This window comes from Dreissena polymorpha, chromosome 5, assembly GCF_020536995.1.
Source record: "Dreissena polymorpha isolate Duluth1 chromosome 5, UMN_Dpol_1.0, whole genome shotgun sequence".
Lineage (NCBI taxonomy): Eukaryota > Metazoa > Mollusca > Bivalvia > Myida > Dreissenidae > Dreissena > Dreissena polymorpha.
Window position 1 is genome coordinate 58,340,280 of NC_068359.1, and position 21,370 is coordinate 58,361,649.

General features: G+C 37.5%; 1 protein-coding gene across 1 annotated transcript; it reads right to left on the reverse strand.

The window, feature by feature from the left end:
- Positions 1-888: 888 nt before the first annotated feature.
- LOC127831842 (uncharacterized) lies at positions 889-2,425 on the reverse strand. Its single transcript, XM_052356920.1, has 2 exons — positions 2,334-2,425; positions 889-2,041 (listed from the first exon to the last, which is right to left on the reverse strand). Exon 2 carries the CDS (start codon positions 2,039-2,041, stop codon positions 1,100-1,102), a length of 942 nt encoding a protein of 313 aa, XP_052212880.1. The 5' UTR covers positions 2,334-2,425; the 3' UTR covers positions 889-1,099.
- Positions 2,426-21,370: the final 18,945 nt, after the last annotated feature.

Here is a 21,370-nt window from a genome sequence, read left to right on the forward strand (position 1 = left end):
AAATCACATTATATGAAATACAATAATCATTTAACAATATAAGTACAATTTAGCAAAACACATTTCAAGAGCAAGAATGTTCCTTCGAGGCGGTAATGATATATATAACACGTCACATAAAATTAATAAAGTGATGGGTTAGTATAAAATATACGGCTTATTCATTTTTGTCTTAAGTTATTATAACAGCCACATATACAAATAACATTTTCGTCTTCTAAATCAAACTCATTGCATCATAAACAATAACGTTCATTTCATGGAATATTATTCTGATCATATCTGTCAATTTTGATTCTAAATGGATGAGCAGATACTCATAATCTTACAAAAATGAGCGCGCTGGTTAAGAAAGCAAGTCTAAAAATGCATCATATTACAAAGACGTATTAAATACTTTATACATATCTAATACAAAGCTGTTATTAATTCTACCATTCCACTCTTGCTAAAAATTGTCAAGCAGTCTACATTTTAAATCGCTAATAAAACTCTTAACTTACGCAACATTTGGGTTTTCAAAAACATAACCAAATCCAATTCAATTATACGTTTTGCTTATGTAAATAATGGTCTAAATGGTGTAGTTAAATTTGTACAACTGTTTAATACTATTAGACCAAAACCGTCTCAAAAATATTTCTTTTAAGACTTCTTAGATTGGTTGGTGAAAACGGGCCCTGTTTTGATAAAGCTCAGTGATCGTCAATCCCAAATTAGATTACCTATCTTTTGTACAATACAATAAAACTTCTTTTATTGTTTTGTTTTCATTTTGGTGTAAAATGACGACCCCGTATCCTTGCATCAGCTGTCTTATTGTCGATCATTGTTTAACGCAGTTTGTACAAACCTAACCTAAAAGCAACAAGAACGACTTCACATTCTTCGGTTTAACATTATTTATTTTAGCACATATTATAGCGAAATAACGGAATTCCGGACCGTCAAACTTCAACAACAACCTAAACAAATATACTCGTTCCGTATTTTAAATAATATTATTTATTTTAGCACATATTATAAAGAAATAACAAAACTTAACGAAGCAGTATTATTTACATACAGCAATATGTCATTACAGTTACATGACGTCACTTCATATGAAGCTGCATTCCTCGTCACATCCGGGTTCCACAGACGAGAACAGGAACCAGGGCCAGACCGCCTTCTTACAACCGGGCACTCGGTCGAGGCGAAAATACGCCGCTTCGCGGTCCCATAGCACGTTCTTCTCCAGTTCACAGACGCTGCTGCAGTCGCTGTCGTCAACGAAGGCGCTCTCTGCCTCTGACCAGCAGAGTTCCGCGGTGCGCGTGTCATTGAAGCTGGCCACAAAGCATTTATTCAGGTCACTGACGTCAGATTCGCTCTCGCTGTATCCGCCTTCATCCGTGTCCCAAAAAGTATTGCATATCCGGTCCCTCTTCATTCCTGAAGCGACAGATTCTGTCTCCATGCCGTCACCAGGTGTCCTCATCGGAAGTTCCTCTGTCAACTCGCCCTCTTCAATGGCGTCATGCGAGTCATTCAGTCGCGAAGAGCACCGTGCATTGTAAAGATCTGTGTCACGAATAAAGCGACTCATGATGTTCAATTTCCCTCGATATTCGTCAGTCTTACCGGCATTTGAGGGGCGGGATTTTCGTTCCCTTAGCTCACTCTCTTCTCTCCCGAAGAGTGTCGGAAACGGGTGTCTAGCAGACGTTTTATATCCTCTGGTCAGACGATGACGCTTTCTCTGTTCACGCGACATCTTCGCAAGTCCTAATGTGTGCGCGTCCACCGGTCGGACAACAAATGACTTCCGGAAACTCTCGATGCCCCATGACGTCATGACCTTGATCAACGACGAATCCATCGGAAGCAGCTTCTCCTTTTCGCTGGTTGACTCGAACATCGCATAGGAGCGTGTGCGTCTGCTCGATCGAAACAAGCGGATGACGTCATGACACGTGGTAGTCTTTGTGACTTCACAAGGAACGACAATGCCAGAAAATTTCACGTAAATAGTTGTCATAGTTCTGTCAAAACACGGCATCTGAAAAATAAACATGCGTTTTAACAATACGGTAAGCTTTGAAAAAAGTAATTATTTGAACATACAAATTATAAAAAATAACAAAGTTTTAATGACTAAGCATATAGTCGTTGATTCTTTAAACCCAATATCATACGCACTGTACAGTAAACAAATAAGTGAATGTTGTTATTGTTACATCGCATCTTGCCTTTAAAATGGAAGAGAAACACATTTTTACATTAGGCATAGATAATCAAATGATGAAATTGCGTAACTTATTCTATAATGCCTAAATGTTATTTTATCATACTTGTATATACGTCCGATTCTTTGCCTTTATCGATGTCGGTTTTATCTTGGACGTTATGCTTTGTAAATACCTTATCGTTGTACAATGTTGCATGTCGATGGCCATGTTGTCCTTTTATTTGCCGAGAGTCTAATTAAATCGGGGGTGGGGCTTGCTGGCAGTCACGTGTTAATTTACGCGCTGAAGAACTTAATTGCCACGAGCACCTCTTTCAAAGGGACACTGTTTGGTTATTGCATTTGAAAAACGTGCGAAATGCGGGTCGGCTTGTTTGCTTTTACTACAAAATAACAATGTTGTTTGTTTTACAAACACTCAAACTTTGACACGTTTATAAGGAAATTATTTGAGTGACTAGGATAATCTCTCCTTTACAAAAGGTGATATATTTATTACACTGTGTAATTTTCACTTTACAAGCTGATAAATTAGAGCTAACAATGTCAAATTAAATCCCCATCACCCCAAAAAAAGAAAAAGATTTTAATTAATTAATTTTAATTACGATTGAAGTTGCAATGAAAAATGTAGATATTTAATGTGACTGACATTGAATTGCCATAGAAAAATACGCAGCTTTGTTGAAATATCTAAATAAAAAACGATGGAAAATAATCTTATTTTATTTATTATAGGAATATAATTACCATTAGATTCCTTAAAACTGTCCGGAAGAACCATTTTTCATTTTTTGTAATGATGAACCTTGACTTTTACCTGACACGCCACATATAAAAATATAAAATTGAGCCGTGCTCCCACCAGTACTTGGTGTCTTATGGGGAGATCTCAAGAACGCTCCCTAAGTGGGGATCGAACCAATGAGCTCCCCGATCGCTAGGCGGACACCATATCCATAACGCCCACGGCGGCCTGCACAGGCTAATCTGGGACTGCACTTTACGCAGATGCAGTTTCATTAAGCCTCTCAAGAACAAGGTTCAGATCATCATGACGTTAATGTCCGTCCTTTGTGAAAGACATTCCCAATTCCATCATCGCCGTTTTCAGCAGTTAAGCATTCCATTCTCAACAGCACTGTGGCATAGTTTACTCACAGTGACTGATAAAAATGGCACGTGAAACTGTAATAAATGGTCAATCCGTTTTGACGCTGGCCCGTAACATGTCCTTAGATTAGTCTTTGCTACTACTTCCGCTGTACTCCATCGGTACATCCGCCATAACTCCCTTAAATCCAATCAGTTCTGTATTTTACCAGCCTCCGTTTTCAAGCCCACTGTACTCATTACATACATCCGGTCAGAATCATCTTAAATCACTTCCGCCGAACTCCTTCCGTACATCCAGTTAACAACATCCGCCCAGTAATATGGTAAACATCAGCCTTAACGTCCATCCGGTCAATAAGATCGCAACACCAGCCTTTACTTTCATCCGGTCAATACGATCGCAAACACCAGCCTTTACTTCCATCCGGTCAATACGATCGCAAACACCAGCCATAACGTGCATCCGGTAAATACGATCGCAACACCAGCCTTTACTTCAATCTGGTCAATGCGATCGCAAACACCAGCCTTTACTTCCATCCGGTCAATACGATCGCAAACACCAGCCTTTACGTCCATCCGGTCAATAAGATCGCAAACACCAGCATTTACTTCCATCCGGTCAATACGATCGCAAACACCAGCCTTTACGTCCATCCGGTCAATACGATCGCAAACACCAGCCTTCACTGACACATCTATGTGAACCATCATCATTATCTTCCGCTACCACGTCCGATGTAATTCATCCGCACATAATAATTATTTATTTGTATTGCATGTCTTTTTCTAGCATTCAGATTCAGGTTTATGCAAAATAAAAAAATCAAACATAAATTATTTTCGGCTGTTAATGTCACGTAAATATTAAAATACCAAGAACTTTGCTTGTTTTGATGATATTACAACAATGATAGAAAAAAAGTTTACAACTGTAGATGGGGATAAAGGGTTGTCAACGTTTATTTAATAAATTATTTCTGAGCTTACTTGTTTAGTCGTTGGTGAGTAATGGAATTCGGCATTCCCTAAGCTGAACCTATAGAATTGTCATCAACTCACCAGTCAGTCGCTACGGCATGGCAGGCGCTCGACTGTCAGTCGCTTCGTCATTGCAGGCGCACGACTGTAAGTCGTAACGTCATTTAAGGAGATTTAACGTCAGTCGCTACTTCATGGAAGGCGCTCGACAGGGGAAACTGCAATAGAAAATCTAATTATGCACGTCAAACCTGCGCGCGCATATGCCGAAAAAACATGATCTGGAAGAGGAGCGTTGGTATATATAAAATATCAATGTATACAAAAACTTTACCATGCAACAAACAAACTAGGACCTGCAACAAAATAAATATTTTTGGTTTTCAATATTTTATTTGCGAAGCATCAAGTACCGAAATACAAAGATAATATATATTTTCAGATAATGTGTAACTAATAGCGTAAGGAGTAAAGATAAAGTAAGGATGAAAGTAGAGTTTTTCTCACAAACATATTGAAAAAAATGAGAAAAATGCGCATACAAAAGTTAGCCCAACAAAGGATTTGTTTAATTGTATATCAGCTAAAAAAGCTTGAATTATGTTGTCTTTGTATATTCTTTTTATTTTTGCTTATAGCAATCATTTCTTCAATTCTAAGTTTGCTTTAAAATCTTACCTGGAACACACATGACTTGTACGTGAAGCACAAGCGACTCATAGATGAAGTGAATAAATAATACTCATACAAGATGACTACTTAAATGTGGTGTCTTTTTTTGAAAATTTAAGCTCGGCATTGGTTCACATACAGCTGTGCTCGTACCTGTACCTCAAACATTTATGAATCTTATCTGATGCATGTACGAAAAATGGTTACTTGGAACGCAGCTGGATCGTACCTAATGCACAGGTGGAGCTAAAGATAGCATGTATTTTACTCGTACAAAGAAAGCAAGGAAGTATCTAAGGTACATATGAGTTAGTACTGTTGAACTTCCATCTTATTTAAAGGGATCTTTTCACGCTTTGGTAAATTGACAAAATTGAAAAAAGTTGTTTCAGATTCGCAAATTTTCGTTTTAGCGTTTTAGTTATGATATTTGTGAGGAAACAGTAATACTGAACATTTACCGTGGTCTAATATAGCCATTATATGCATCTTTTGACGATTTTAAAACCTAAAAATTATAAAGCGTTGCAACGCGAAACGATTAAATAATTTGGAGAGTTCTGTTTTTGTCGTTAGATTTTGTGAAACTACGAAGATTGCTTATATAAGGTATAAAATACATCAACTAGTGTAATCGGCGGAATAGCTCAGTAGGCTAAAGCGTTTTTACTTCAGGACTCTGGCAGGACTCCAGGGGTCACTGGTTCGAAACCTAGTCCGGACAATGTTCTTTTCCTTTTTTTAATTTTATTCTTGTTTTTTTTCTGGAGCTTTTACGATACAATGTTTACATTTATCGATATAAAGCATTTAATGAATAAGTTAAAAAATGCCAAAATCTGTGAAAAGGCCCCTTTAAGGATCATGATATCTATGTTCATTTAAGGGGCCTTTTCACGTTTTGATAAATCGACAAAATTAAAAAAAAAAATGTTTCAGATTCGCAAATTTTCATTTTAGTTATGATATTTGTGAGGAAATAGTAATACTGAACATTTACCATGCTCTAAAATATCCATTATATGCATTTTTTGACGATTTAAAAACCTGAAAATTATAAAGCGTTGCAACGCGAAACGCTTGAATTTGGAGAGTTCATATATAATACATTTGTCATTGTATGAGCACGGATGGCCGAGTGGTCTAAGCGATAGACTTTACTCCCGGGGTCAGTGGTTCGAGCCCAGTTGAGAGTTACTTTTTTTCTTTAATTTTATTGTGTTTTTTTTTACTAGAGCTTTTTAGATCCAATGCTTACATTTATCAATATAATGCATTTAATTACAAACTTAAATACATGCCACAATCTGTGAAAATGTCCCTTTAAAATGATTTCGTATCAGTAGAGGTAATAATGGTTATACTACGAAGATATTACGAGAAACATTAAATTGTATTATGCCTTAAGCGTAAAAAAATACATGTCCCCAGTTACTCAACTTACCTTATTTTTTGCGCTGACCATTCACTTATCTGATAATTCATGACCAGATTTAAATCATTTTTGCTTCAATCACTTAATAACAAGGCCTTACAAAAGTCCCGTGTTCGGTTAGTCAGACCCTTCCTAGTCAATCCCGCGGACCCAAACTTTTTTTATTAAACCGAATAGTAAACATTAAATAAGTGAGATAACTGCTTTATTCGAGTGATCCTTTTGCAAACTAATTGTACCATAAAATTCGATCTCCATCAGACCTGTTTCCTTTTTTTTCGGGAGCGAAAAAATTAGTTGTAGTAGTGAAATCATTACGAATTAAAATTTACAGTGAAGAACATGAAACAGATGCGAAATATTAATAACTGTTTTTGAACAGGTAAAATATTGTAACTTCAAATTTTCAATGTACGAGTCAAAACGCAATTGGAACTTGAATCGAAAATGAATTTTTGGCAATTTTGTGAAAATAAACCAATGAAACGTATACCGTATTCTTTGGGTTTTCCTTCACCAAGAACAGACTGAATGTATTGCGACCCACCAATTACAGACTCCATGTATTGTGACCCGCCAATAACAGACTGAATGTATTGCGACCCGCCAAAAACAGGTTAAATGTATTGTGACCCACCAAGAACAGGCTGAATGTATTGCGACCCGCCAATAACAGACTGAATGTATTGTGACCCGCCAATAACAGACTGAATGTATTGCGACCCGCCAAGAACAGGCTGAATGTATTGTGACCCGCCAAGAACAGGCTGAATGTATTGCGACCCGCCAATTTGAAATAATTAAGTCACTTTTACACAGTATTACAATCAATAAAACACATATTAAATATACTATTGAACACGTAACCAATTCCGTGACATGATCGAATGCTTACATATTACAGTTATATAGCGGTCTGAAAATACAATAAATAATTTGAAATTAATTATATTTATTGGGCACTTTAAACGGCCTTTTATACTGAACACGAAAAAATAAATTCTTTTAAAAAGGACTGCATCCCTCCTTGAAATAATTCGCTCGAGTAAACATCAATAAGTATGGTATAGCATTCAAAAGTAAGAAAGAAATTAAATACAGCCATAATGTAAGACACAAACATACCGACTATTTCCCAGTTGTAAATACAAATATGCAATTTCATTTAGATATGACATAAAAACTTACACATTGTTAGCAAATCGTCTCAGAACGTCTTTCAAGATCCCAACGTCACTGTCCTGTAGTCCGGGCGTTTAGCGCTGACGTGACGCTCTCCCCGCGACGTCTGCTGCATATTGACAGCCGAAACGAGGAGCTTATGGTTAAAACCTGACAGCAAATACCAAACTGGGATCGCACACCAAGGGACATTTACAGACCAGTCTGTAAAAAAAAATCAAGTACACCAGACTGCATGCATGCTCTTTCTCATCATTGCCTGGTATTAAATTAAATGTTGCGACGAATCAAAATGCCATGTCTATATTCGTCCATAATATTAAACATTGCACAACACGACTCTTTTCACAATAAATAAATACCGTAAATATATTTGAAATTTAAATGCGAACACGATTAACAAGGGCTTTATGCTGAAATTTGGTCAACGTATTTTCAACAGTTTTGTTATGAAACATACAATACGTGTATTTGCTAAAGCATTAATGCTCAACAACCTTGGACAAAAATATTTTTTCAAACAATTAATACTACGTTCATGTGGCATAACATTCTGACATTGCACAAAGTTAAGTCTTGGAAAGTGCTGTTAATCTTCTGCAGGTGGAAATATACATCGTTGTTTTATCTCACTGTCATCGTTATGTGTTATTTATCTGGACAGTATAATAATATAGGAGTTTGTTATTGACTAAAATGTGGAGATTGGATAACCTCGGTTGATCATTAATGTACAAGAGCTTATGCAAAAGTGCTGAATGGAGTACAATGCATCATAAATAATACTTGCAAACTATTAACGAGTTTACTGAACTGAATTTTCTTATAATGTGTTCAAATAAGATTGTGTCCATGAATACTTTCTATAAAATGCGTTGGAAAAAGCGCACAAAGAAAATACGAATATCTGCACAGTCATACCTGTTTACACCGTGGCGCCATTTTCAAACCACAAAGCCGATATTACCACAAACAGGTGCAAACACATTTTCTGGAGCGAACAAAGAGACCTTCAAAACATAATGTTTAACCTATCCTGCAAAACCGCAACCGGCGTCTCCGTTCGCAATCTGTTGCGCACAAAGTAAAACCCGGGTAGCTAAGCAAAACCGCAAACTCTCACTTGAACCCGGCAACTCCATTCACAATCTGTAGCGCACAAAGCTTAAGCCGAGAACCAAATCAGTGTTCCGGTCTTAATATCGGCGTCAGTTTGCGACTTATATTGCATACACCTGTCCATGACACAATATATGCTGTACAACAAAGAAATGTCCAATGTAAATGAATCACTTCTTAATCACTTCTTAACCACATTACAAAAGTACGCTCAAAACTGATAATAGTATTTTAACATTGAGGCACAACGTGATCAAAAACAAAATGTTCAAAACAACCCAATATTAAAATACAAGAAGAAATTAAATTAAAACACAATATTAACCCATGTATGCATAACGTCTAGAAAAAAAAGGCCTTGGCAAACAGAGTAGACCCAGATGAGATGCCGCATAATGCGCCGTCTCATCAGGGTCTGCGCTGTTTGCTTTAATGAATTTCTGTAAGAAATATTCTAAATATAGAAATAAATATACTAGACATCCCTAATTTTGGAAATAAATTGATCCAATTTAGAAGGATGGGAGAGTCCACTAGGCATAAATGGGATAAGGAAAAAATATTTTGGAGAAGTTTATGATAATTGCCTCAATGTGATATAAGTGTTTTTTTATGAAACATCAACAAAAACATGTTTAGTTGTGCTTGAAAAATAAAAGCCCTTGCATATCGATATATTTTACACATTAGTTTATGCAAAATGTTGTAAATATTTATACAGAAATCAAAATAAATCATAACATTCGAGCCTCTGAGAAAATGAGGCTTAATGCATGCGTGTAGTGTTGTCCAGTACAAGCCAAAGCGAAAATCTACTTTTCAGCACAGGCTAATCTGGGATGACACTTTACGCACATGTTCCAAACCAAGTTATCTCAAAACGAGGCTCATTTGTAATTTGATGCCAACGGGTCATTGAAGGCATGCAATGTCTGATCCTACGTATTTCTGAAGAACGGGCGTTATTTCGCTTCCTTAGTTAAGTTAACGAACATCAAAAAAATGAATACTCATGCAAAAATGGGTCTCATGACAAATGCGGCTAGCATTACTCCAAACAAGCCTGCGCACTCGCGAGGTATCCTGGACCCTAATTAGACCGTGTGCAACTATATAGCGATCAGGATAGCCCTGGACTGGCCTGTAGCTACGCAGGCCACATATGTCAAAAGACCCATTTTCGCATGACGCGACTGAAATTTACCTTTCCATCGTGAATACTTCAAATGTCCCTCTAACGGTAAGGATATTAAAGCGTAAGAGCAATACGAAAATCTATTTTTTTTACAGAATGACGAAATACAAATTAATTAATCAAAGCGCTGAAGGCACTGAAGTTGTTCGCTGTTGTCGTCCTTGATTAGCTTGTGCGCATTGCACAGGCTAATCAGTGTGCACAGGCTAATCTTATTTGACGTGCATTGAACACCGTTATCCCTAAAAGCAGCCAATATGTACAGATTTCAATGATAAACACTAGACTGGCCAATGTCGACTTACAAGCTGGTATATAAACTCACTGCTAGAGGGTATATACACTCACTGCTAGAGCAGAATCATTTGTTGTCTGCTGCAGACAGGTAGCGGTAATCGTCCCTTGCAGGGTGAGTTGTGGTTCTTACCGTACTTAAGGCTTTTGAGCACACACTGATTTGCAAAATATGCTCTGTAAATTTAGCTGGCCGCTAACGCGACCAACTAATAACAGTGCTGCAGTCGAAGTAAAGAATTAATTGATCAACACATTACTGTACTAATCGTTCAAGTTCACTCAACAATCTAAGGTATGTATGTATAAAGGTAAAAATACGTTAAATAAAAACAACACACGTGATCCTGAGAATAATTTGAACTTATAAGACTTCTCATACAAAATGTCTGTATTTCATAATAAGCCCCCACTTGCGAATGTCTGCTGTATCTTTGGTGCAAGCGCAGTGACACCATCTGACAACTACAGAGCAGCACGTGCACGTCTAGCATTTACAGCCGCTTGACGGTGCAGTTTAACGTTGGATGACTAACTCCCGCGTATGAGTCGAATGGATAGTTATCATCTAACATAGCTATATAGCTATGCATTATAATGATAACAATTATAATCATTATAACTATTATTATAAGTAATAGTTGTAGAAGTTATAGGTGTTGTAGAAGTGGTGCGGTGGTGGTTGTGATGGTTGTCGGCAGTGGCAGTAGTAGTAGAAGCAGTAGTTGTAGTAGTAGTAGTTGTTGTTGTTGTAGTAAAAGTGGTAGTAGTAGTAGTAGTAATAGTAGTAGTAGTAATAGAAGTAGTAGTAGTAGTAGTAGTAGTAGTAGTAATAGTAGTAGTAGTAGTAGTAGTAGTAGTAGTAGTAGTAGTAGTAGTAGTAGTAGTAGTAGTTGTTGTTGTTATTGTTGTTGTTGTATTAGTAACAGTAATATAAGAAGTAGTAGTAGCAGTAGTAGAAGAAGTAGCAAATTGTGAAGAAGTAGTTGTAGCAGCAGCAGCATTAGAAGAAACAGTTTTTTCTCCATTATTCACATTGATATCAGCGATAAATAATATTGTTTATTTGGTTGACTGATTGATTTTGAACATAAACGAAACAATAGTTAAAAGATTATTTCGTTTTGGCAAGTGTTATTCCGCTTGTTTGAATTTAATATATACACATTTTCTGTTGGAAAAATCTATTAACATTTTATTTTCGTTTAGCACATGTGTCAACATTATGCTCCGTTGAACTTTACTTTGTTACTGTTCCTGAAAATAATTGTGGAATTGGATATTAATCATACTAATTATTAAAACCGCCAATCTACCGAAAAAAACAACAGTGATAACAGTTAAAACAATATTACTCTATTACTCACTCCGGAAAAGGATGTCGCATTTAATCAATTAAAACCATGTCATCTTTCAAATATAACCAAACACAATCCATGTACTTTTCCCTCACAAATATGCGATTTGTCGCGTAAACAATGTTGGACCAAATGCGCGCCAGGGTATTGACACTTCCCGTAACTAGATCAGTGGGTCACAATTATGTCCGCAAGAGCTAACAATGTTTATGCTTAATTAACGAGTCTGAAAACTCTAGACCGACTACTTGAAGCACCGTCACGGAAGGTTTGACATGATGATATTTTTTTTTTAAACATATCAAATGTTGGTACAAATTACTGAAATGTCACATGGGACCATTTTGCACATATGGGGCGAAATGAACTTGTAGACTAAAAAAGCTCGTTACCGCAATTATTACGCTCAAAACGTTTCCATAGACATTTCTTTTAACACCAGACTTGTTTGGGTACCATTAATTTATAAGTAGCATTAATTTATAAGCATAAACTGGTTGCTAGCGCGACGACCATAACGGCATTGTTTTGTCAACAGTATCTGGCTGCTAGCGCCAACAGACCAAGGTCACTATACCTTAACCCATTTATGCCTAGTGGACTCTCCCGTCCTTCTAAATTGGATCAAGTTATGTCCAAAATTAGGGATGTCTAGTATATTTATTTCTATATTTAGAATATTTCTTACAGAATTTTCTTTAAACAAACAGCGCAGACCCTGATGAGACGCCGCATCATGCGGCGTCTTATCTGGGTCTACGCCGTTTGCCAATGCCTTTTTCTAGACGCTAGGCATAAATGGTTTTAAACATACTGTGGTAAAAAGTGTCAAATGTATATTTGTAGTTAATGTTAAATCCGTACAGGATGATACTGTTTCTTTTTAAAGTGATATTATGGGCATCTAACAGTTTATAAGTGTCTATCGCAACCGTTGTTTATTTGTGATGTTTTCACTTCATATACACGTGTATATGTTAATGCAGCATCAACATACTCAAACATTATCCCGGAAAGAGAAAAATAATGCACTTGAATATCAACCGTACTTTCGTTTGACAACTGATCATGCATGTACGATGTGATACTAAATTAAGTTTTAGTGCAGATTCGTTCATACGACACAAAGACAACGACACAATTTCGTTTTACGGATCATTTCGGCTTACAGGACTGGGTGGGTCACGTAAGAATATCGAATATAAAATTTATTTTTATAAACAACTGGTAGAAAGATGAGTTGCAGATAATTGGTCAGTAACGATATTTTAACTAACTCTTTTGACCTGTTAATTGTTTTCAGCTCAATTAAACAGTGAAAAATGCCCATAATATCACTTTAAATACGAAAAAGTAACTTTCAAGCTAAAAGTACAAATACCAACACTACAGTATTTGCATTCAGTACTTAGTTACACGTAGATTTTTTTCCATTTGCTCTTTCTATTTGCCTATGGTACTCACAAATATCTACCCATTATTTGTACGTTATCAATAATATTACTTCAAATGTATTCGAAAAATACGGACATATTAAAGCGATTTAGGTATTGGTCAAGTATTTTGAAAACAATCAATACAGAAATCAGAGCTCATTCTTATGCACTCAAGTATATACGGTACACAGAAATAAGTGCAGAAAAAACTTGTGAGGGCGTTACTAACGTGATCTTCTACTGACCCTGACGTCTCGCCAGAAAAAAACTGTACAAACGCAATTATGTCTGGCGCTATAAATATACGAAAGAGCGCCAGTATGAAAGCACGAATTTCACGGACAAGTTCGCACGGGCGCACACAAGCGTCTGTCACGCACAATGCTGACGAAACTCGATACGAAAATCGTTACAGACATCTTCTCAAAGTGAACGAGATTTCAACAATGAATGCCGATTAAGCAATTATGCGGCTTAAAGGATGACATACACATACCGTTCTTACGGGCCGTACAATTACAACCGGTGGATTTCAAGTAAAAACTACACGATCATCAGCAAACATGCAAGAGACATATTGCGATTTCAGCAAAACGATGAATGCTGAAATAAAACATGTTGCGAGGCATCGATGCAGCAGGGATGCGCCGTTTGAATAAACAAGGATATCAGTAAAACTGATGGATGATCCCCAATGATGCTTTGCCGATATATGGGTTAATTGTGTGGAAAAAGTGAGACCTTGAGAAAATCTAATATAAGCTTCAGTGACATTGACCTTGCCCCCAGTGACCTCAAATCTCATCAAAAGGTAGAGGTCCATGCAAGGTACCTACATGCCAAATATGAAAGAGATCGGTAAAGTACTGATGGAGCTATGAGAAACTGTAACAAAAGTGTGACGGAAAAATCTATTATTAGCCTTGGTAAACTTGACCCCAGTGACCTCAAACGTCATCAAAAGGTAGAGGTCCATGCAAGGTACCTACATGCCAAATATGAAAGAGATCGGTAAAGTATTGAAGGTGCTATGAGAAACTGTAACAAAAGTATATTATTAGCCTTAGTGACCTTGACCCGAGTGACCTCAAACGTCATCAAAAGGTAAAGGGCCATGCAAGGTACCTACGTGCCAAATATGAAAGAGATCGGTAAAGATTTTATGGTGCTATGAGAAACTGTATCAAAAGTGTGACGGAAAAATCTTTAATTAGCCTTTCTGACCTTGACCCTAGTGACCTCAAACGACATCAAAAGGTAGAGGTCCATGCAAGGTACCTACATGCCAAATATGAAAGAGATCGGTAAAGTAATGAAGGTGCTATGAGAAACTGTAACAGAAGTGTGACGGAAAAATCTATAATTAGCTTTGGTGACCTTGACCCCAGTGACCTTAAACGTCATCAAAAGGTAGAGGTCCATGCAAGGTATCTACATGCCAAATATGAAAGAGATCGGTAAAGTATTGAAGGTGCTATGAGAAACTGTAACAATCTATTATTAGCCTTGGTGACCTTGACCCCAGTGACCTTAAACGACATCAAAAGGTAGAGGTCCACGCAAGGTATCTACATGCCAAATATGAAAGAGATCGGTAAAGTAGTGAAGGTGCTATGAGAAACTGTAACAAAAGTGTGACCGTACGGAAGTACGGAAGTGCGGAAGGACAAACTGACAACTATATATTCCCATATATATATTTATACTAGTATATATATATATATATATATATATATATATATATATATATATATATATATATATATATATATATATATATATATATATATATACAAAAAACCTTTTTATATACTAGCATATATATTAGTATATAGTATATATATACTAATATATATACTAGTATATAAAAAAAGCATTTTAATCTTTGATATGATCCATTAAACTTTCCAATTGCCGTTTCCTGTCGGTTTTTTGTACAATATCCATTAAATCTTCCATTCGCCCTTTCCGGTCTGTTCCCTCTCGCCGTTTGCGGTCTGTTCCCACTCGCCGCCTCCAGTATGTTCCCACTCGCCGTGTCCGGTCTGTTCCCAAACGCGTTCGCGGTCTGTTACCACTCGTCATTGCCGATATGTAGATAATCATATCTGATGGACACTGCATCCACAGAAAGGGGAGCGAGCCCCCAAAATGATGGAGCCAGCGTTTATCAGTACACGTTTTGAAATCAAGACGTAGAGTCCACATCCACAATCCTCCGACACATCTTTCATTCAAGAATTCTAATCGGTTATTCACTTCTCCTGATAATATAAGTCGCGTTCTGAGAATACTGGGCATACTGCTTGTGCGTAAAGTGTCGTTCCTAATTAGCCTGTGCAGTCCAGTCCGTACAGGCTTATCAGGGACGACACTTTCCGCTTCAATGGTATTTTTCGTTTAAAGGAAGTCCCTTTTTACCGCAAAATTAGTTTAGGCGGAAAGTGTCGTCCCTGATTAGCCTGTGCGGACACAGGCTAATTTGGGACGACACTTTACGCACATGCATTCTGCCCAGTTTTCTCAGTTAACAAGACACATATTGTGAGCCTCATTCTCGGAAAACAGAGCTTCATACACGAATGTGATGTGTCATCCCAGATAAGCCTGTGCAGTCCACACAGGCGAATCAGGGACGGTACTTTCCGCTTTTAAGGATTTTGTTCGTATAAAGACAGTCTCTTATAAGCGAAAATCCGGTCTTGGCGGAGTGTCGTAATTAATTAGACTGTGCGGAATGCACAGGATAATCTGAAACGAAATTAAACGCACATGCATTAAGCGCACTTTTTCAAGAACGAGGCTGAAATACCCTACAAGCGTGATAAGCGGTCCTTCGTTCCACTTGATAAGAATATTTTATTTACTGAATCACTCTGGAAATAGTGAAACCATAGAAATGATAAATATTCCCAGATATACGTGGCGGCATACTAAAGTACACCCTTGCACTGATAACATACCAACTTGACAGGAATTGTAAATGGAGAATCTATGGAGACCTTGACAACCAAGAGGCAGAGATTCTTTTATCAGCACGTGATCTCTGTTCGACGTCAACACCAGTAGGATAAGTCTTCACTCTCCTAAAGTACTCCTCTGTCTCATGTCCAGTTTCCGGTTGCTAGCGCGTGCGCACTGAGCCTCATCTGACAGTCACGCCATAGTAACAAGGCAGCGACTGACGGATAGGGCACAGCGTGCAAACTTGACTTCATCTTTATGGCGATTGTCTACGTAATAACGTGGCGTCATTTTCTAGAGCGATTGTCTTCGTCATAACTTTTCGTCATTTTCCAGAGCGGTTGTCTTCACCATAACGTTGCGTGATCTTCAAGACCGTTTACCTACGTCACAACGCGGTGTTCTTTTTTCTTTAGCGATTTTCAACGTCTGAACGGTTTTCTCACTGTATAAAATGGAAAACGATCAACGTAGTATTTTGCTTTCATATTAGTGTTTGTTAAATGAACTCAAGATAGTCCAAATAATCAACTCACTGAAGTCTGCAATACCACCGGATGGGGTCTCTATGAACCTCTGTGTCGCTGTACCCATACACGTATGCGCAAAGTATTCGCGAATAACAACAGCCCTATGCATCCTCTTCAATGAATACCGGTAATACAAATCTAACATCGATGCGAAAGACATCCAGCAGTATCGTTCGAATACAAATACTACTCTGTTATATACTTAAAATCTGGACAAGTTTTTTTCCAGTAACCAGACCTGTTGTCGTATCAATTTCCCTCGTTTGTACTAACAAGTCACCCAGAAGAATCCTTAACAGTGCACACACGGAAAAGGTTAAAATGGCAAAGGCAATAACATATCCTGTTGCAAGCCGTGGTTGGTCTACAGTCATTATATTCCAAGAATCTAAAATTTAAAGCGGAAAAAAACGCAATTTTGGTTTTATTAGAATATTAAGATGTCTTTAATTAAAATAAGATTGTGTAAAGCAGATAAACAAATAGATATGTACAAAAAATCATTGTTGATTTAGTAGAACTGACTGCGTAGTTGTGGTCAATTGCGTCATGTTTGACAACCGTTTACCCAGTTTTGCCTAGTGGACTTTCCCTTCCTTCTAAATTGGATCAATTTATTTCCAAAATTAGGGATGTCTAGTATATGTTTTTCTGTATTTAGAATATTACTTACTGAAATTCCTTTAAGCAAACAGTGCAGACCCTGATAAGACGCCGCATCATGCGGCGTCTCATCTGGGTCTACGCTGTTTGCAAAGTCCTTTTTTCAGGACGCTAGACATAAATGGGTTAATTACAAACAAGAGGACCAAGATGGCCCTAGTTCGCTCACCTGAGAGGAGTCGGTTCATTCAATCTTTACCAAATGTCAAACTTGACCTAGATATTGTCCAGACAAACATCCTGGTCAAGTTATATCATTATTTCATCTGCGAGTCATGATCAATGTACCTATTAAGTTTCATGATCCTAGGCGTAAGCATTCTTGAGTTATCATCCGGAAACCATTTTTCTAAGTTGAGTCACCGTGACCTTGACAGCCATTGTGTGAATACGTTTTTTGGCACTGTCACCTTGACCTTTGACTTAGTGACCTGATAATAAATAGGGGTCATCTGCGAGTCATAATCAATATACCTATAAAGTTTCATGATCCTTGGCATAAGCGCTCTTGAGTTATCATCTGGAAACCATCTAGTGGACGGACGGACCGACATGAGCAAAACAATATACCCCCTCTTCTTCGAAAGGGGGGGGGGCATAGTGAAAAAACTGCCCCCTCCCAGCAGCCATGTTATTCAACTGACCGGAACCATTTTTTAACTCAACTCTCGTATCAAGGAAACAAATGTTCTGAACAAATTTCAAGAAAATTGGGCCAAAAATGTGACTTCACATGTTTTCACTATATACATATAGAGAAAAATGCCCCGCCCACTGGCGGCCATGTTTTTTCACCGATCCCGACCATTTTCAAACTCGTCCGAGATATCAATAAAACCAATGTTTTGACCAACGTTCATGATGATTGGGAAAAAATTGTGACTTCTAGAGTGTTTACAAGGTTGCTCTATAGCCAAATAGGGAAAACTGCCACTATATACATATAGAGAAAAATGCCCCGCCCACTGGCGGCCATGTTTTGTCACCGATCTCGACCATTTTCGAACTCGTCCGAGACAACAAATGAACTAATGTTTGACCAACTTTCATGATGATTGGGCAGAGTGTTTACCATGTTTCTCTATAGCCAAATAAGGAAAACTGCCCCGCCCACTGGCGGCCATGTTTTTCAACGGATCGGAACCACTTTTGAACTAAAACAAGATATCATTAAGACAAACATTTTGACACAGTTACATGAAGATTGGGCATGAAATGTGACTAATACAGTGTTTACAAGGTTTTTCTCATTTTTTGACCTAGTGACCTAGTTTTTGACCCGGCACAACCCAGTTTCGAACTCGGCCGAGATTTCATTGGGACAAAGCTTCTGACCAAGTTTCATGAAGATGGGACAAGAAATGTGGCCTCTAGAGTGTTTACGAGCAAATGTTAACGGACGGACGGACATACGACGGACAAAGACCGGTCACAAAAGCTTACCTGAGCAATCAGGTGAGCTAAAAAAAACAAATCTCGATTTATTTTACGTCATGGTTCAAATAAGTTAAAACAACAAGCAACACGTCCGGTTTGTCGGGCTTCCGTCAGGTTGTTGACGACGCCTTAAAGGGACCGTCAACCGCGATTGACGAAAAAAGAAAAGCTCTAAAATACCGTATTATTTACAATTATTAGTTTATATTGATTAAAATATCACGACTGGTACATTACATTACTGGAAAAAAGTTCATATTAATTTTCAGTATATTCGTTAATAAAATTTCGCGATGTGAAATCGAAAGTGCATCGCGAAAATATGTGACATAGCGATATACACACTATCAATAACGTAGATTAACAATTCACTACGCCTGCACAATTTGCATTCCTGAGTTTACCACGTAACTATGATGATCAATCTACTTGCGTTATTTGTAGTTAACTGGTAGTTACCTGGTACATGTTCCCAGAAAAATTTATAACCGAATATACTGAAAATATGTAAACTTAACTTTTTAAAGTAATTTAATATACCTGTCGTGATATTTTAATCAATATAAACTAATACTTTTAACAAAAATACGGTATTTTAAAACTTTTTTTCGTCCATCGCGTATGACGGTCCCTTTAAGATCTCTCTAGAAGACTTTAACATCGCTGAATGATTTCTCTTCCTTTTTAACCACTAGTAATCACCAAACTAACAATATGCAAAACGTGTCAATATGCTAACAAAAGAGCGGTAAGCGATATGTTACCTGATCGAGTTCTATCAAGAGTGACCTCCCTTTAAGCTTGTAAGCCAATCTGAACTCATCGGACAGTGGGTTACACCACATCGCCGTTATGGAGGAATTGTCCGAGGAGTCCTGATTGCTTGTAAGCATGGCGTGTCGTTAAACTGGGACATAGAAACACAAAGTTACATTCATGAAATTAACATGTTGGCTGTTCGGCAACTTAAAGATGACAGTTTTCAACAAATATACATAGAACATTTTCTAGATTCAAAAAAGTATGCATTACATTGAAGCATTTGACTCATTTATGCCTAACGTCTAGAAAAGGGCATGGGCAAACAGCGTAGACCCGGCGTCTCATCAGGGTCAGCGCTGTTTGCTGTTTAATCCAATTTAGAAGGATGGGAGAGTCCATTAGTCATAAATGGGTTAACTCTGTGATTTAATGCGCGCACGTACCGAAGACGGATCGATAAAAAAAACGACTAACCTGTAAATGTTTTGAGAACTAAAAAAGGGCGGTATCACACTGTATGCCATACAAAGCGAGGTATTCCAACTATGCGTCACGCGTCACACCCTGTTAACGCGGTGTCGGCATATCGAATATTAATACCAAGATTAAATTATCAAACATGGGTCAATGTCTCTTCACTGCACTACAAAACAATAGTCACCTTTACAAACCAAATCTGTCGCAATGTTATCTTTCATCGCGCTAATGTCTGTTGGGTTTGGTCGAGATTGTTGGCTCACGTTTTTAGAATTTCTTTTACGTATAAAACAAACTTAAGGTGAAAAAAAACATGTTGGGCAAGACCGAGCACCATAACAACTAGTTAACGCTGACGTAAACAACAACGGAGCAATCCCCATTCGACGTTGTTTTTGTTGTCATTGGTTACTGTACGGGATTTAGAGCCAAGCACATTAACCAGGCTGTATCAACAAACAAAACTATGACGTAATAAAAAAGAAATTAAGAAGATGTCAACTTATGTTCATATGTATGTAAGAAATATGTAACTGCCTAGCGAAATAGTGTTCTTGTGAAAAAACTCACAAAATAATTGATATATATATAACTGTCTTGCAACTAGACAATACCCGTACCTGATTTTTTTTGTCGCAAGGGCCTTTTATTAAAGGATATGAAATGTGCATAGATCTGAGTAAATCATTATTATTATGAGAACTTGCATTACATGTTATTTACGACTATACTGCAATGAAATGGCAACATTGTAGACGCGAGTTAGAAACATCAAGTAATCGTGTCAAAATGTTAAACATCAACAAAGTATTTCAAGAAATAATACACGTATATTCGAGAAACAGGTCGAATATGCAATTGTGTTGGTCTGTGTAAAACTAATTTATATAGTTACGGGAAGTATTGTGAATATGAAACTGCCCCATCATAACATTATTATTTCCGGAAACGATAACAACCTGGGCCAACAAAACAGTCCAATACTGCCAATTATTATAGCACACCATTTATCAACATATTTAAACTTCTAGTGTTGGAAGCCCAGTATTTCACTTGAATTAAGAGGTTATAAATGGGCCGTGTTCTGTGAAAAGGGGATATAATGCATGTGCGTACAGTGTCGTCACAGATTAGCCTGTGCAGTCCGCTTGAAGATATTTTTTGTGTTTAAAGAATTTCTCCTTATTAGCAAATATCCAGTTTGGGCGGAAAGTGTCGTCCCTGATTAGCCTGTGCGCACTGCAAAGGTTAATCTGAGCAGAGACTTTCAGCATATGAATCCCATTTTCACAGAGCGCGGCTCAAATAAAGAATGATCTTGTGAAAACTTGGAAACATTTCGATACAAGTTGACACGACGAGATGGCTAGACGGAAACTATATTTGACAACTGGAAACGCAAAACTGATTCGATTCAGTTACAGAACGCTTAAAATTAAACAAAACATATCACAGTGTTCATTTCGATACAGGCTGACACGAAATAGCTACGCGAAAACTTTTAAAACTGGACACCTAA

Coding starts and splice junctions, on each gene's coding strand:
- LOC127831842 (XM_052356920.1), bottom strand. CDS start 2,041: ATGCCGTGTTTTGACAGAACTATGACAACTATTTACGTGAAATTTTCT.